Source organism: Hylobates moloch, unplaced genomic scaffold (genome assembly GCF_009828535.3).
Source record: "Hylobates moloch isolate HMO894 unplaced genomic scaffold, HMol_V3 SCAFFOLD_11, whole genome shotgun sequence".
Lineage (NCBI taxonomy): Eukaryota > Metazoa > Chordata > Mammalia > Primates > Hylobatidae > Hylobates > Hylobates moloch.
In genome coordinates this window covers 80338513-80355562 of record NW_026652286.1, presented here as the reverse complement: position 1 = coordinate 80355562, position 17050 = coordinate 80338513, and the positions used below count along the sequence as shown (strand labels likewise).

The following is a 17050-nucleotide window of genomic DNA, read 5'->3' as shown; positions in this document are numbered from 1 at the left end:
AGAGTTCCTTTTCTATACATCCTGCCAGCATGTTATTTTTTGACTTTTTAATATTAGCCGTTCTAACTGGGGTAAGATGATATCTCATTGTGGCTTTGATTTGCATTTTCCTGATGATTAGTGATGTTGAACATTTTTTCATATACCTGTTGGCCATTTATGTCTTCCTTTGGTGAATGTTTATTCATGTCCTTTGCCCACTTTTTAGTAGGATTATTTGTTTTTCACTCTTTAGTTGTTTGAGTTACTTGTATACTCTGGCTATTAGTCCCTTGTTGGATTTACAGTTTGCAAATATTTTCTCCCATTCAAGAGGTTATCTTTTCACTCTGTTGATTGTCTTTTTTGCTGTGCAGAAACTTTTTAGTTTAATATAGTCCCATTTGTCTATTTTTGTTTTTGTTACCTGTGCTTTTGAGATGTTAGCCATAAAATCTTTGTCTAGACCAATGTCCTAAAGTGTTTCCCCTGTGTTTTCTTCTAGTAGCTTTATAGTTTTGGGTCTTACATTTTAGTCTTTAATCCCACCTTGAGTTGATTTTTTTATATGGTGAGAGATAGGAGTTCATTTTCATTTTATACCAATACCATGCTGTTTTGGTTGCCCAGGATTGCTTTGGCTATTTCGGCCCTTTTGTGGTTCCATATGAATTTTAGGATTGTGTTTTCTATTTATGTGAAAAATAACACTGATATTTTGATAGGGATTGCATTGAATTTATAGATTGCTTTGGGCAGTATGCTCATTTTAATGAGATTAATTCTTCCAATCCATAAGCATGGGTCTTTCCGTTTGTGTCATCTTCAATTTCTTTCATCAGGGTTTTGTAGCTTTCCTTATAGAGGTCTTTCACCTCCTTGGTTAAATTTATTCCATTTTGTGTAGTTGTTGTAAATGGGATTGACTTCTTGGTTTCTATCTCAGCTAGTTCATTATTAGTGTATAGAAAACCTACTGATTTTTATATGTTGATTTTGTATCCTACAACTTTACCTAATTTATTGATCAGATCTAAGAGCTATTTTGTGGCACCTTTAGGTTTTTCTGGATATAAGATCATGTCATCTACAAAGAGGGATAATTTAACTTCTTCTTTTCTAATTTGGATGCCTCTTATTTCTTTTTCTTGCCTAATGACTCTGGCTAGGACTTCCAGTACCATGTTGAATAGGAGTGGTGAAAGTGGGCATCCTTGTTTTTTTCCAGTTCTTAGAATTAAGGCTTTTAGATTTTCCCCATTCAGTATGATGTTAGCTACTCCATTCCTAATTTTGAAATCAGGTTAGCAGGAATAATCATAAGTTGAGTTTGCTTTTTCCATTTGAAAGGAAAAAAAAGGCCCTGGGTATTTAATTACACATTAGTTATACTACATAGTTTCTCTAATTTTTAGTACACCATTCTTGGTCAGTCGTTAGCCACTCTCTTTCTGTGCTTTATCATGCTGCTAAAAATACATACTGATGGCCAGGCGCAGTGGCTCACACCTGTAATCCCAGCAATTTGGGAGGCTGAGGCGGGCAGATCACGAGGTCTGGAGTTCAAGACCAGCCTGGCCAACATGGTGAAACCCTGCCTCTACCAAAAATACAAAATTAGCCGGGCATGGTGGTGCAGGCTTGTAGTCCCAACTACTCGGGAGGCTGAGGCAGAAGAATCGCTTGAACCCAGGAGGCAGAGGTTGCAGTGAGCTGAGATCACATCATTGCACTCCAGCCTGGGAGACAGAGTGAGACTCCATCTAAAAAAAAAAAAAAATACAGACTGATTTCTTTAATACTTCAACTTTTGTATGGATTTTCAACTCAAATAAGAGGAAATATACAAAATTCTTAATATAATTTTTTAGACTTTTGGGGTATATCATTTTTCGATACATATACCCAATGAATTAGTGTTCTCATTGCATTTTTCTCTGGGTGGTGGTTTTCAGTCTTAGGAAGGGGAAAGTTGGGGAAAGTCACCAAAAACTCCATCCATACTTGTAAAATATCTGTCAGAATGGGCTCCTGCTCTATTTGGTCCTTCTGGGAACAGAACGTATGAGATGCCTCTCACAGGGCTCTGTTCCCTATGATGGTCCTCACTGGACCTTACACCAGTCACCTCTTTGGGCTTTGGACTCTTCTGGTATCTTAGGCTCTTTCTAGCTCTAAAATTCGGAATCTGCTCAGTCCACCATAAATTTTACTATGTAATACTTGACTACAGAGACAAGATAATATATTAAATTTTAGCAAAATGAATTTCATTGAATAGCACACATTGAGAGGCTGTGGAGCAGATGCCACTTCTGTCCTTCCACATTTCATCATAGTCGTATGTTCCTCTGTTTCATACCAATATTGTAAGCTGTGTCTAGGGTCTGAATGGGGCTCTCTGTGGTATCCATGATGACCTTTTATTTTCTCCACTAAGTGGGACTATATGCAGAGTGGGGTGTAGCTGGATTATGACAGAGAAAAGCAAAGGTCCATTTCTCCTAAAGATCCAAGGATCCAGGTGGCTTATGTGCCGGGTGCTGTTGGCAGAGTCCCATCATTCACCAGCATACATGGGGAGGTTTTGTGCATTAGCATCTCCTTAGACAACTTTCAGGAAAAAGATCATGAGGCCAGGCGTGGTGGCTCTCGCCTGTAATCCCCAGCACTTTGGGAACCTGAGGCGGGCAGATTGCTTGAGCTCAGGTGTTCGAGACCAGCCTGGGCAACATAGAAAAACCCCGTCTGTACAGAAAACACAAAAATTGGCCAGGTGTGGTGGTGAGTGCCTGTGGTCTCAGCTACTCTGGAGGTTGAGGTGGGAGGATCATGGAGCCTGGGAGGTGGAGGTTGCAGTGAGCCGAGATCGTGCCACTGCACTCCAGCCTGCGCCACAGAGCGAGACCCTGTCTTAAAAATAATAATAATAAAATAAAAATAAAAAATAAAAAAAGATTATGAGAAAGTAATCCTCAAAGCACAGTTGGCAAAAGCCAGCAGCAAAGGTGTGTATGTGAGGGGCACAATTCACTGCCTGTTCTTCCCTTCTAGTTTTCAGGACTCTACATCCTGTCCTTCACTGTCATCATGGTGGGGTTTATCCTGTACTGCTCCACCCCGACTCGCACGGCCGAGCCGGCTGAAAGCAGCGTGCCTCCAGTCACCAGCATTGGGATTGACAACCTGGGGCTGAAGCTGGAGGAGAACCTCCAGGAGACCCACTCTGCTGTCTTGTAGCTGGAGAAGATGGTGCACCCATCCCCCACCAGGATAAAGCAGAGCCTGCTGCCTGCTGAGGGGACACTTGGGGAAATAGCAGACTCAGAGTGGACACTCTACAACCCTGGGTTGGATCCAGCGGTTAGGTTTTAGAAAGGAACACTAAACAAAGTTCGAAAGTAGAAATACCAAAATAGAGCAGAAACCAAGCTAAGAGTGCGTTTCTGTGTTTGAGGACCAACATCTGTTCGGGTTGAGGAGATGAAGTGCGGACTCCACACTGGGGTCTTAGAGGCACCAGTGGGAAAGCAGGACTGGGGAGAGATCAGGAGTGAGCCAGCCTCAGGCCAGGGCAGGAAAGCAGGCTGTCCAGGCTGGGCTTGGTGGTCAGGAACAGGGGCAACTCACGGTGGCTCTGGAGTACGTTTCCTCTGTCAGAGGCTTCAAGGTCTTTTTTTTTTTTTTTTGCTGAGGCAGTTATTGTCCACAGGCCTTTGGGTACAGATGAGGCCTTGGGGCTGACTGCATGTGGCAGAAAACGGGTGGGTCGGCCCTTGAAAAGTCCTGAGATATAATTATTATATCTCACACAAGCATTAAACTGGAGTGCAGTAAACCTAGGAACCCTCCCACAATTGTTTTGTTTTTTATTTGTTTGAGACGCAGAGCCTAGAGTGCAGTGGCACAATCTCAGCTCACTGTAACCTCCGCCTCCTGGGTTCAAGTGTGAGTAGCTGGGATTACAAAAGCGTGTGGCCCCACGCCCAGCTAAGTTTTGTATTTTTAGTAGACATGGGGTTTCACCATGTTGCCCAGGCTGGTCTTGACTTCCTGACCTCAAGTGATCTGCCTGCCCCGACCTCCCAAAGTGCTGGGATTACAGGCATGAGCCACCATGCCAGGCCTGTTTTGTTTGTTTTTATAGAGAGATGGGGTTTCGCCATGTTGCCCAGGCTAGTCTCAAATTCCTGAGCTAAAGCGATCTGCCCACCTCGGCCTCTGAAAGTGCTAGGATTACAGATGGGAGCCACTGTGCCTGGCCTGTTTGTTTGTTTAAAACATTTCTCCATCACCCATTCCAGGTCCCAGAGCAAACTCTCTGCTCTCGGAGCCTGTGACACTGGATATGTGCTTCACAGTTTCAGTCCCATACTCTCCAACATTTTTCAGAGCTCCATATACAGGTAGATGCCATCCTTTCTAAAAACTTCTCATGACCTCCTGGAATATTCCTATTGATCTCATTTTATTTAGCATCAGCTCAAGAAACTAAGTCTTAGTGCACATTATCACAACAAAGAAAAAGCTTTGTTTTTATAACTGGTAAAAACAAGAAAAGATTATCATCAAAATGAAAATATAAAATTAATCATTTCTCACCGAAGAGTATGCCTGGGAGCCTCCAGTTGTTAAAAGAGGATACTATTACTGCTTCTTATCAAAAATTTGTAATGCCCTGTGATTTTTATGATACTTCTTCAATACAAAGTGTTAATATGTATCATTAGTATAATAACAACCAACAAAATGCCACTTTCAGAAAACTCTGTAAATTTTTTGTAACAATGTAAAAAAGAAATGGGGAGTAAGTGTTCACATCATTAAAAGGCTTTGAATTCATGGAAATACATCAACTGTGTGGTTTCTTTGATTAACTAGTTCCCCTTGTGGATTTTTTTTTTTCCAGTAAAACCATCCTTCAAATCCATCAAAAGCCTTGTGGATTTTTTCTTTCTTTTTTTTTTGAGTCTCGCCCTGTCACCCTGGCTGGAGTACAATTGGTGCCATCTCAGCTCACTGCAACCTCTGCCTCCCAGGTTCAGCAGTTCTCCTACCTGGACTACAGGTATGCACCACCATGCCCAGCTAATTTTTGTATTTTTAGTAGAGACAGGGTATCACCATGTTGGCTAGGCTGGTCTCGAACTGACCTCAAGTGATCCACCAACCTCAGCCTCCCAAAGTGCTGGTATTACAGGCATGAGCCACCACGCCTGGCCTCCTTGTGGATTTTGAATGACTTGATGTATTCAATATTTCTTCATATTCAATTTTTCAGAGTCATATCCTCTGTGGGGTGAGGCAGGCCTGTCTATTTGGGGACTATGCTGGGATTCAAGGGAATTCAGAGCAAGCTCACCGATCATTTGCAGAAATAAACATTTTCCAATTCTGAATTACCACAATCCGTTTTTTTTTACTTTTTTGAGTGAAGTAACCTTCCATTTTCTGCAACCAATTAAAACTGCCTTTCCAATTGATGTTTGTTTGGTTTTTGCTCCCTAACATTAACAACGATGAGAGTGGGAAAGGTTATGTTAAAATGTTTGGCTCTTTTAGGAAGACTTTCAGTTTGATTAGCACGCTGACAGTTTAGTTTTAAATTTGTGCTATTTTGCTCATTGTTTCATTTTATTTACATCAGTGACAGCTGCAGTCAGAACTGCAGTTGCTGATCCTCCAAGATTACTGTTTGGTGAGCAAGGTCATTCACAAAGTCTTTGGTTACATATTTGGGTGTTTACGATACATATACACCATGATGGACTTTAGAAAAAGGAAGTAGGCCGGGTGCAGTGGCTCAAGCCTGTAATCCCAGCACTGTTACCTGCAGGTCTTTGTTCTTAGAGCTCCCAAGATGGTGGTGGGCCGCTCCCAAGATGGCAGCAAGCCTTTTGTTCTCTGACCTGGGGTTCTTGGCCTCAATGGATTCCAAGGAATGGAACCTTGGGCCATGTGGTAAGTGTTATAGCTCTATTAGAAGCCGTGGGTCACTGAAGAGAACCATGGAACCCAGCAACTAGTGTTCAGCTTGATTAGGACGAACGTGGGCACTTAGCCGTGCAGGAACAATGGCGAGCCTTTAGCCCGATCAGGAGCGGCAATGGGCGCCTCACTGGATCAGGAGCACAGTGGACACTCTGCCAGATCCAGAGGGGTGAAAGACAACGGTGGGTCTGCGACAGCAGCAAACAGTGGTGGACGGCTCGGCTCGAGCCGTAACAAATACGGACAAGAAGAGTGTGCAGTTGCAAGATTTAATAGAGTGAAAACAGAGCTCCCATACAATGGAACCCAAAGGGGGTTGCCCGATCCGGCTCGAATGCCTGGGTTTATATCCTGATCATTGTCCCCTCCCCATGCTGTCAGGTGATATATGATTTGACTATTTCTTTACCTCCTGCTTTTAGCCTAATTTGTATTTTAGTGAGCCCTCTTTACTACCTGATTGGGTGTGAGCTGAGTTACTAGCCCTGTGTTTAAAGGTGGGTGAGGTCACCTTCCCCAGCTAGGCTTAGGAATTCTTAGCCAAGAAATCCAACTAGTCCTGTTTCTCAGCACTTTGGGAACCTGAGGCAGGCAGATTACTTGAGGCCACGAGTTGGAGACCAGCTGGGTTAATATGGTGAAACCCTGTCTCTAAAAAACACAAAAATAAGCTGGGTGTGGTGGCATGCACCTGTAGTCCCATCTGCTCCGGAGGCCGAGGCTGGAGGATCACTTGAGCCTGGGAGGTCGAGGCCCCAGTGAGCCGAGATCATGCCCCACTGCATTCCAGCCTGGGCAACAGACCTTGTCTCAAAAAAAAAAAAGAAAAGAAAAAGGAGGTAGCATTTTTTGAACCCTAGGAAACCATCCAAATCTCAACCTATCTGTGTTGACTTTTTTTTGTGTTTTGAGAGATGTACTCTTGCTCTGTTGCCCAGCCTGGGTGCAGTGTCCTGATCTTGGCTCACTGCAACCTCTGCCTCCCAGGTTCAAATGATTCTCCTGCCTCAGCCTCCCAAGTAGCTGAGACTACAGGGATGCACCGCCACGTCTGGCTAAGTTTTGTATTTTTAGTAGAGACGGGGTTTCACCATATTGGTCAGGCTGGTCTCAAACTCCTGACCTTGTGATCTACCCACCTCGGCCTCCCAAAGTGCTGGGATTACAGGCGTGAGTCACCATGCCCGGCCATCTCTGTTAACTTTTAGAGATATACTTTGTTTATATATTCAAAAACATAAAACTAAACATTTTTAGAGAATAATTTTTGATGTATGTATTATACTAGAAAATACACCACCATAAGTGAAGGTTAATGTTTTAACATAATTGAGTTATCTCACTTGAGTCTGAGTGTTCTTGGAGAAACCTGAAGTCACCCCTTACAACTAATATGATGTGTCCCTCCTCACTAAACAGATGTTGAATGTTTATCGTGTCTAAGTATTTTTTATGTATGTATACCAGTTTATTATAAAGGATACGGATGAAGAGATGTGTAGGGCAAAGCATGGAGGAAGGGGTGAGGGGCTTCCATGCTCTCCCTGGGCACACCACTTTCCAGGAACCTTCATGGCTTCAGCTATCCAGAAGCTCCCTGAACTCACTTCTCTTGGATTTGTTTTGTTGAGGGGAGTCTGGCTCTGTCACCCAGGCTGGAGTGCAGTGGCATGATCTCGGCTGTCTGCCTCCTGGGTTCAACGAATTCTTGTGCCTCAGCCTCAGGCATGAGCCACCATGCCCAGTTTTTTTTGTTTGTTTGTTTGTTGTTTTTTTTTGTATTTTTGGTAGATACGGGTTTTCACCACGTTGGCTAGGCTGGTTTCAAACTCCTGCACTCCGGTGAGCTGTCCGCCTTGGCCTCCCAAAGTGCTGGGATTATAGGCGTGAGCCACTGCGCCTGGCCCTCTTGTGTTTTTATGGAAGTTTCCTGATTCAGCATTCCTTCCCCCAGGGTATAGGGTGGGACTCTCCCTGGGGAGGGTCTGAAGACCCACAATCAGAAAAGCAAGGTTAGAGTCCTGCCTTGGGGCAGGTGAAAGGAGGGCAGGAGAAATTATTCTGTTTCCGAGGCCGGGCGCGGTGGCTCACGCTTGTAATCCCAGCACTTTGGGAGGCCGAGGCGGGCGGATCACGAGGTCAGGAGATCGAGACCACGGTGAAACTCTGTCTCTACTAAAAATACAAAAAAATTAGCCGGGCGGGGTGGCGGGTGCCTGTAGTCCCAGCTACTCGGAGAGGCTGAGGCAGGAGAATGGCGTGAACCCGGGAGGCAGAGCTTGCAGTGAGCCGAGATTGCGCCACTGCACTCCAGCCTGGGCGACAGAGCGAGACTCCGTCTCAAAAAAAAGAAAAAGAATTCTGTTTCCTGAGGCCTAACCCAACATAACAAAAGACTGTAATGGGGCTATGGGAGTTAGGAACCAGGAACTGGATGCAAACTAATATATATCATGACACCATAGGCCACCTCTGGTTTTCAACCATGGATCCCTTACAGCAAAATAAATATACAGAATCTTTAATAATTACTTTAGTCCATCATATTGTGTGACTGTTTCCCGGGCAGAGGCCACTCAAGTTTGCAAGCTTCCTTTTAATCTTGTCAGACTCCAAAAGCAGGAGTGGTCTTGGCAGGCACACTGCTTTGCCCTTTCAGGCACCTGGGATCATCGAGCTAAGAGACAGTGTCATCTCTTGCTCTGAGTCTCTTTAGAGTCATTAATATGATATTGGATTTTCCTCAATTTATAATGCACTTTTTATTTTTTTCTTGGCTATTCCTCCTTTTTTCCATCTGTCATTTAATTTTACCCCAATTTTTCCACTTTTGGAAGGGACATTAGGTTTGGCCACTGTGCTGATTCACGTTGCTGGTAGCAGTACCTGTCTAGCGAGTGCCTCCTCCTCAGTCCATGCCCATTCATAGAAGGAAGGGTCACATAGGTTCTGAACTAGTGAGCCTTTTTTTTAAGACAGAGTCTTGCTCGCTCTGTCACCCAGGCTGGAGTGCAATGGTGTGATCTCATCTCACTGCAACCTCTGCCTCCCGGGTTCAAGCGATTCTCCTGCCTCAGCCTCATGAGTAGCTGGGACTACAGGCACACACCACCGTGCCTGGTTAATTTTTGTATTTTTTTTTAGTAGAGACGGGGTTTTATCATGTTGGTCGGGCTGGTCTCGAACTCCCGACCTCAGGTGATCCACCCACCTCAGCCTCCCAAAGTACTGGGATTACAGGCCTGAACCACCACGGCCAGCCTGTGTTTATTCCTAATCCCAATTTTTCCAGATGGGGTGAAGGCACAACCAACCCCTCATCAGGCCCTTAGGAATTCTGACAAAGTTTAAAAACATAGTGACAGTTTCCTGCTTAGAAATAATTCCTGCTTGTAGCACTTGTAGTTACAGCCCCGGTCCTAGGACTGCATTAAGTAGTGGAGAGAAAAAAAAAATTCTTTTTGGCCAGGTGCGGTGGCTCACGCCTGTAATCCCAGCACTTTGGGAGGCCAAGGCGGGTGGATCACAAGGTCAGGAGATCGAGACCATCCTGGCTAAAACGGTGAAACCCCGTCTTTACTAATAATACAAAAAAATTAGCTGAGCGTAGTGGTGGGCGCCTGTAGCCCCAGCTACTCGGGAGGCTGAGGCAGGAGAATGGCGTGAACCCGGGAGGCGGAGCTTGCAGTGAGCTGAGATCGCGCCACTGCACTCCAGCCTGGGTGACAGAGCAAGACTCCGTTTCAAAAAAAAAACAAACTTTTTTTTTTTTTTTTGAGGTGATTTTGAAACCACCTTTGCAAAATTATAACTGAGACAATGAAAGAACTCTAACCTAACCAACTCTATCTTGCTTCTAACCTCCAAGCTGTCTTTGTTTATTCCTGGGCATAGGCTGAACTAACTTTGGGAGGAACTTAGTTTATAGGCTATAGTTTAAAACAAAGATGAGGCTGGGCATGGTGGCTCACACCTGTAATCCCAGCACTTCGGGAGGCAGAGGTGGGCGGATCAACTGAGGTTGGGATTTCAAGACCAGCCTGGCCAACATGGTGAAATCCTGTCTCTACTAAAATACAAAAATTAGCAGGGCATGGTGGTGGGTACCTATAACCCCAGCTACTTGGGAGGCTGAGGCAGGAGAATCGCTTGAACCCAAAAGGCAGAGGTTGCAGTGAGCCAAGATCGCGCCATTGCACTCCAGCCTGGGTGACAGAATGAGACTTTTGTCTCAAAAAATAAGAGTAAATAAATAAAACAAAAATGATAACAGCCCTTTCCCCAAAACAAGCCTCCTTGCCTAGGGACCGGACGACTAACATCAGCCACCAGATAAAAAATTTTGGTTTAGGAGTCATGCAGCTGGAGGCTACAAGATTCTGACCCTTTCTAAGCTGCTCCTATGATCAGTGCTTGAGATATTTTGCAGACCCTGCACTTGATGGATCAGCTGGCACCACCCAGATTGACTCACTGGCTCATCTGATCTGTGGCCCTCACCCAGGAACAGACTCAGTGCAAGAGGACAGCTTCAATTCCCTATGATTTCATCTCTTACCTAATCAACTAGCACTCGTAGCTCACTGGCTTCTCCCCACCCACCAAGTTGTCCTTAAAAACTCTGCTTCCCGAATGCTTGGGGAGACTGATTTGAGTAATAATAAAACTCTACTCTCCCATACAGCTGGGTCTGTGTGAATTGCTCTTTCTCTATTGCAATTCCCCTGTTTTGATAAATCAGCTCTGTCTAGGCAACAGGCAAGGTGAACCCACTGGGTGGTTACAATTTGGGGAAGAAAGAAAAAATTATGGTCATTATACCAGTGTATTCCTCCCTTGGCAAGAATTGTATAGTCATTACCAACATCCTCCCCAGCCCCCCTTCCCCAGATTAACTAGAAGGAGAAAAAAAAATCTAGTGGGGGAGATTCTAGTTCCACTCATTTTGAGTGTGAGCACACACTCGTGAAGGTGTGTAAGCCAGCCGTTCATAATTGTATCTCCCCCACTTTAGGGAACCAGTGTTTCAATTGTCCATTCTACTTCTCTATTACTCTAAGAAGGATATCTCTCCGCCTACTGTTGGACATTATGAGTTGTGTACAAGTAGTTTCAACTTTCCCAATAATGTAAATAATCAAGGAACTTGAAAACCTTGACCTCTCACTTTAATTATCTAGCCCAATTCCCTTTTTAAAGATAAATAAAGGAAGGCACAGGAAAGCGATGTGATTTGTCTGAGTGTTACGCCAAATAAAAATGGATTCCTAGTTCATTACTAATTCTCAGACTTAGCAGAATGTCAGAAACACTGGAGATGCTTTTAAAAATAGAGATTATCAAGCCCTATCCCAGAACTACTGAGTCAGTCTCCAGGGGTGGAGGCCAGGGATCTCTGAGCACACATTTCCTAAAATATTTTGCTTAATAATAAACCTGGGCTTGGTGTGGTGGCTCATACCTTTAAACTCAGCCCTTTGGGAGGCCAAGGCGGGAGGATCGCTTGAGGCCAGGAGGCCGGAAGTTCAAGGTCAGCCTGGGTAACACAGTGATACCTTGTCTGTACAAAAAAGAAAAAAAAAATTAGGCAGGGTGGCATGCATCTGTAGCCCAAGCTCTACTCAGGAGGTTGAGATAGGAGGCTCACTTGAGCCCAGATATTTGAGGTTGCAGTGAGCTATGATTGCCACCACTGCACTCCAGCCTAGGTGACAGCAAGACCCTGTGTCAAAAAAATAAATAAATAAAATAAAAAAATAAACCTCTATCTCTATAGGGATAATGGTGTAATGGTGAAGTAGAGAATCTCAGGTGACAAAAATCCTATCTGTCCATCAAGGTTGATCTCAAATGTAGTCTCCTAGGAACGCTTTCTCAGCCTGGGTCCCACCTCCCTTTAAGCTTCCATAGTCTTTGCTCATATCTTCCTTTTAGCGCTTACCACAGTGCTTGCGGTTTACCTACCTGCCCTTCCTCAGTGCAGTTGGAGCTCTTGTAGGTCAACAGTGGCCTTTTTTCCTTTTTTTTTGAGACAGGAGTCTCGCTCTGCACCAGGCAGGAGTGCAGTGGCATGATCTCGGCTCACTGCAACCTCCGCCTCCCAGGTTCAAGCAAATCTCCTGCCTCAGCCTCCCGGGTAGCTGGGATTACAGGCACCCGCCACCACGCCTGGCTAACTTTTGCATTTTTTAGTAGAGACGGGGTTTCAGCATGTTGGCCAGGCTGGTCTTGAACTCCTGACCTCAGTCGATCCGCCCGCCTCGGCCTCCTTAAGTGCTGGGATTACAGGCATGAGCCACCGTGCCCGGCCCCTTTCTTCATCTTTCTAGCCCATTGGTCAGCTCACTTCTTGGGTTAAATAAACTTTACCTTTGGAACCAGTATAGAACACTGAAGGGGACGTTGACCTAAAGTAAAGCCTTCTATGCAGACACATGTGGTTAGCAAGTTGTCCTACCCTGTTCTGTTCTCTTTCCTCCTGTGCCTTTTAGTCCTAGTCTTTCCCTTTGCCTTGTCTCATCTGGAGAGGGGCAGAGGAGTTCCAATCAGGGCATCCCAAGTTAAAAAACAATGTCCCAGAGAAGCAATGGTATGAATGACAGCTATTATAATACTGTGCAAGGCTATGCATCCTGGTTTAAAGAAATCTGTGAGAACTGGGAGTTTAACCAGCCCGTATAACACTGCTTCCTTGAAAAATTTATTTTCAAACATCTGGCTTACATGAGATCTTAAAATTTTTTTAAAAATAATATATTTTAATCAATATATTTAAAATATTATTTCAGCGTGTCACTAGCCACATTTCATGTATCCAATAGCCGCATGTGGCTGGTGACCACCCTGTTGAACAATGAGGTCTTAACTTCTTCAAATTAGACTGTTAGAGTAGGTGGGTAGGCAAACACGAACACTCCAGGAGAGAGCTCTCCCTAAGGAACCTTAGGCAACCATGTGGTGATGGCAGGCGGTTTTTAAACTCTCGGTCTTAAATATAACTGGTCACAGCCAGCACCAGGGAAAGGCAGTCTCCCAACAGACAGAAAACACCTGAAGCTGGTTATCAGCAGCTTCTCAATAAGATCTTAGGAGCTGAGTGAGTGTGCTCACCCATGCACACTGACGCAAAATGGCGGAGTTTAACTGGTATATGATATCCCTCTAGGAAGGCTGGACTGGTAAGGGCAAAATGCCTCAAATGAGCATGCGCACAACTTCAGTAAACACACTGCGCATGCGACCCCTCCCAAGTGCTGGCAGGCACAGCACACGGGGACAGTCCACCCCAAGGAAAAATCAAGGGAGGAGAGACTCAAAACTCCATTCGGATCTCTGAAGTCATCTGCTTGGTCCTTTTCCAAGTGTACTTTACTCTTTTTTCCTGCTCTAAAGCTTTTTTCTCTTTTTTTAAGAAAAAAATTGAGACAGAACCTCACTCTTGTCCAGGCTGGAGTGCAATGGCATGATGTTGGCTCACTGCAGCCTCTGCCCTCCAGATTCAAGCAATTCTCCTGCCCCAGCCTTCAGAGTAGCTGGGATTAAAGGCGCACGCCACAACGCCCAGCTAATTTTTGTGTTTTTTAGTAGAGTTAGGGGGTCTCACCATGTTGGCCAGGCTAGTCTGGCCTCAAATGATCCGCCTGCCTCGGCCTCCCAAAGTGCTGGGATTACAGGTATGAGCCACCACGCCTGGCCCCTGCTCCAAAGCTTTTTAATAAACTTTCATTCCTGCTCTAAAACACGCCTTGGTCTCTCACTCTGCCTTGCCTCTTAGACTAATTATTTCCTCTGAGGAGGCAAGAATCGAGTTGCTGCAGACCTGTACAGAATCACCGCTGCTCACAAGACTCTCCGAGGGATTGTTGATATAAATTGTCTTATTAGAGAGATTGAATCTAAGTTATCACAACATTTAAAATCAGAAATATGTTTGATAACAACTATTTTCTTTTTTTTTTTTCTTTTTGAGATGGAGTCTTGCTCTGTCACCCAGGCTGGAGTTCAGTGGCAAAATCTCGGCTCACTGCAAGCTCCGCCTCCCGGGTTCACGCCATTCTCCTGCCTCAGCCTCCGGTGTTGCTGGGACTACAGGCGCCCGCCATCATGCCCGGCTAATTTTTGGTATTTTTAGTAGAGGCGGGTTTTCACCATGTTAGCCAGGATGGTCTTGATCTCCTGGCCTCGTGATCCGCCCGCCCTGGCCTCCCAAAGTTCTGGGATTACAGGCGTGAGCCACCACGCCTGGCCAATTTTCATAAAGAATCGTTCAGTGAGTATTTTACTATAAAATTCCATTCATGAAGATAAGAAATAATTTATCTAAATGCATGCTGATCCCTGAGGCTAAAAATCAGGAGCAAGCACAAGCTTTTGAAACACACCTTCTTTAGTTGAAAACCTCCTCTAAGGCTGGGCGCGGTGGCTCACGCCTGTAATCTCAGCACTTTGCAGGTAGATCACAAGGTCAGGAGTTCGTGACTAGCCTGGCTAAGACGGTGAAACCCCGTTTCTACTAAAAATACAAAAAAATTAGCCAGGTGTGGTGGCGGGTGCCTGTAGCCCCAGCTACTCGGGAGGCTGAGGCAGGAGAATGGTGTAAACCCGGGAGGTAGAGCTTGCAGTGAGCCTAGATCGCGCCACTGCACTCCAGCCTGGGCGACAGAATGAGACTCGGTCTCAAAAAAAAAAAAAAAAAAAAGAAAAAAGAAGGCCGGGCGCGGTGGCTCACGCTTGTAATCCCAGCACTTTGGGAGGCCGAGGTGGGCGGATCACGAGGTCAGGAGATCGAGACCACGGTGAAACCCCGTCTCTACTAAAAATACAAAAAAATTAGCCGGGCGTAGTGGCGGGCGCCTGTAGTCCCAGCTACTCGGAGAGGCTGAGGCAGGAGAATGGTGTGAACCCAGGAGGCGGAGCTTGCAGTGAGCCGAGACTGCACCAATGCACTCCAGCCTGGGCCACAGAGCAAGACTCCGTCTCAAAAACAAAAAAACAACAAAAAACAAAAACAAAAAAAAAAAAGAAAAAAGAGGGCCGGGCGCGGTGGCTCACGCCTGTAATCCCAGCACTTTGGGAGGCCGAGGTGGGCGGATCACGAGGTCAGGAGATCGAGACCATCCTGGCTAACACGGTGAAACCCCGTCTCTACTAAAAATACAAAAAATTAGCCGGGCGTGGTGGCGGGCGCCTGTTGTCCCAGCTACTCGGGAGGCTGAGGCAGGAGAATGGCGGGAACCCGGGAGGCGGAGCTTGCAGTGAGCCGAGATCGCGCCACTGCACTCCAGCCTGGGCGACAGAGCAAGACTCTGTCTCAAAAAAAAAAAAAAAAAAAAAAAAAAAAAGTAAAAAGAAAAGAAAAAAAAAGAAAACCTCCTCTAAATGTTTTTTTTAAGCCTATTTAGAACAATATTTATTGATTTAAAAATTTTTTTGCAGACATTCATGCCATTTAAAAAAAAAAAAAACCCAGCTGGGCACGGTGCCTCACGTCTGTAATCCCAGCACTTTGGGAGGCCCAGGCGGGCGGATCACCTGTGGTCAGGAGTTCGAGACCAGCCTGACCAACATGGAGAAACCCTGCTCTACTAAAAATACAAAATTAGTGGGCATGGTGGCGCATGCCTGTAATCCCAGCTACTTGGGAGGCTGAGGCGGGAGAATCGCTTGAACCTGGGAGGCGGAGGTTGCGGTGAGCCGAGATTGTACCATTGCACTCCAGCCTGGGCAAGAGCAGCAAAATTCCGTCTCAAAAAAGAAAAAGAAACAAAAAACAAACAAACAAACAAAAAACAGCACCGCTGGTGGCTGGCACCTGTAATCCCAGCACTTTGGGAGGCTGAGGTGGGAGGATTGTTTGAGCCCAACAGTTGGAGACCAGCCTGGGCAACATAGTTCCAACATAGCCGTCCCCCATCCCCCCATTAAATTAGAAAAAAAAAAGTATTTAAAAAAAGCCCAAACCCTACTGATGACTAGTATAACAGAGTTGCTACATTTTCCATAGTGTTGTGTAGTTGAAGTATATTGTGCAACTGGTCTGGGGTAACACTATAAGAAGAGAGGATTTTGCTGGTGTCACTTTCACTATTTGTGTTTTGAAACAAAGTTGTCTTCAGCCTCTTAAGGAATTGGTATATATTTATGGGTGGACTTTCCAGCAGGTGGCGCTTTAACAATTGTAACAACCTAAAGACCGTGTTTGCATAAACAATAGTGTTGTCATTTTATAGTGCTTCCATAATGTCCTGTAAATCAAAGTGTTTTGTTTTGTTTTTAAAAGGGTATTATAAAGACTGTCCTCATCAGGGGCTGCCTTTGGTTAACAGACGAATAATTGTTGGAAGCTAAACAATGGGTACACGTGGACATAGAGTGGAATAATAGATATTGGAGACTCCAAAAAGTGGCAGGGTGGGAGGGAGGTGAGGGTTGAAAAATTACCTGTTGGGTACAGTGTTCATTATTTGGGTGATGGGTACACTAAAAGCCCAGACTTCACCACTACCCAATATACACGTGTAAGAAACCTGCATTTGTGCACACAAATATATGTAATAAATATAATATATATAAAATATATATTATATTTTTTTCTTTTTTTTTTTAAGCCTCTGTGGCACTGGTATGTCAGGTCAGGTTTCCATTACCAACCAGAATAGTCGGTTTCCACTAACCCTTTTCTGATGAATGTGTAAGTTAAACATTAAAGAACTGAAGAAACTAGTGCCCGAGTGTGAGCGCTGGAATGCAAAAACAAACCCATTAAGACCTGGCCTGGGTTTTCTCCGGCCCTAAAGTCTGATCAAATAATACAAGCATTCTTACACATACACCTCGTGCCAGAGCTCATTCAAGATGAAGAAACTTTCCAAGACTCTAGAGAAAGCTTTCCAGACCCTAGACCCTAGTTAAAGATTAGATGTAGATCGAATGAAACACTGCCGCTTGTAGGTGCACTCCCACACATAGGCATATAACTTAGAATATGTATAAGCACTGAAAAAAAAAAAAACCTTGTAAATTTGAGTTGGTCTGGTGAGTTACTCCAACCTTCTCCCTGAAACTGGTTGCAGAAATAAAC

The 17050-nt window shown here is 44.9% G+C and overlaps 1 protein-coding gene across 2 annotated transcripts in view; it reads left to right on the top strand.

Annotated features, from left to right (window-relative positions):
• Nucleotides 1-4876, top strand: part of SLC35F2 (solute carrier family 35 member F2) — a 71759-nt gene extending 66883 nt beyond the window's left edge. Inside the window, exon 8 of one of the 2 annotated variants that reach the window (XM_032167300.2) lies at nucleotides 3034-4876. In XM_032167300.2, coding sequence (XP_032023191.1) covers nucleotides 3034-3219 — 186 coding nt within the window. In that variant the 3' untranslated portion in view covers nucleotides 3220-4876. The remainder of the gene's footprint in view (nucleotides 1-3033) is intronic. The other variant, XM_058446927.1, reaches the window with a different exon arrangement.
• Nucleotides 4877-17050: the final 12174 nt, after the last annotated feature.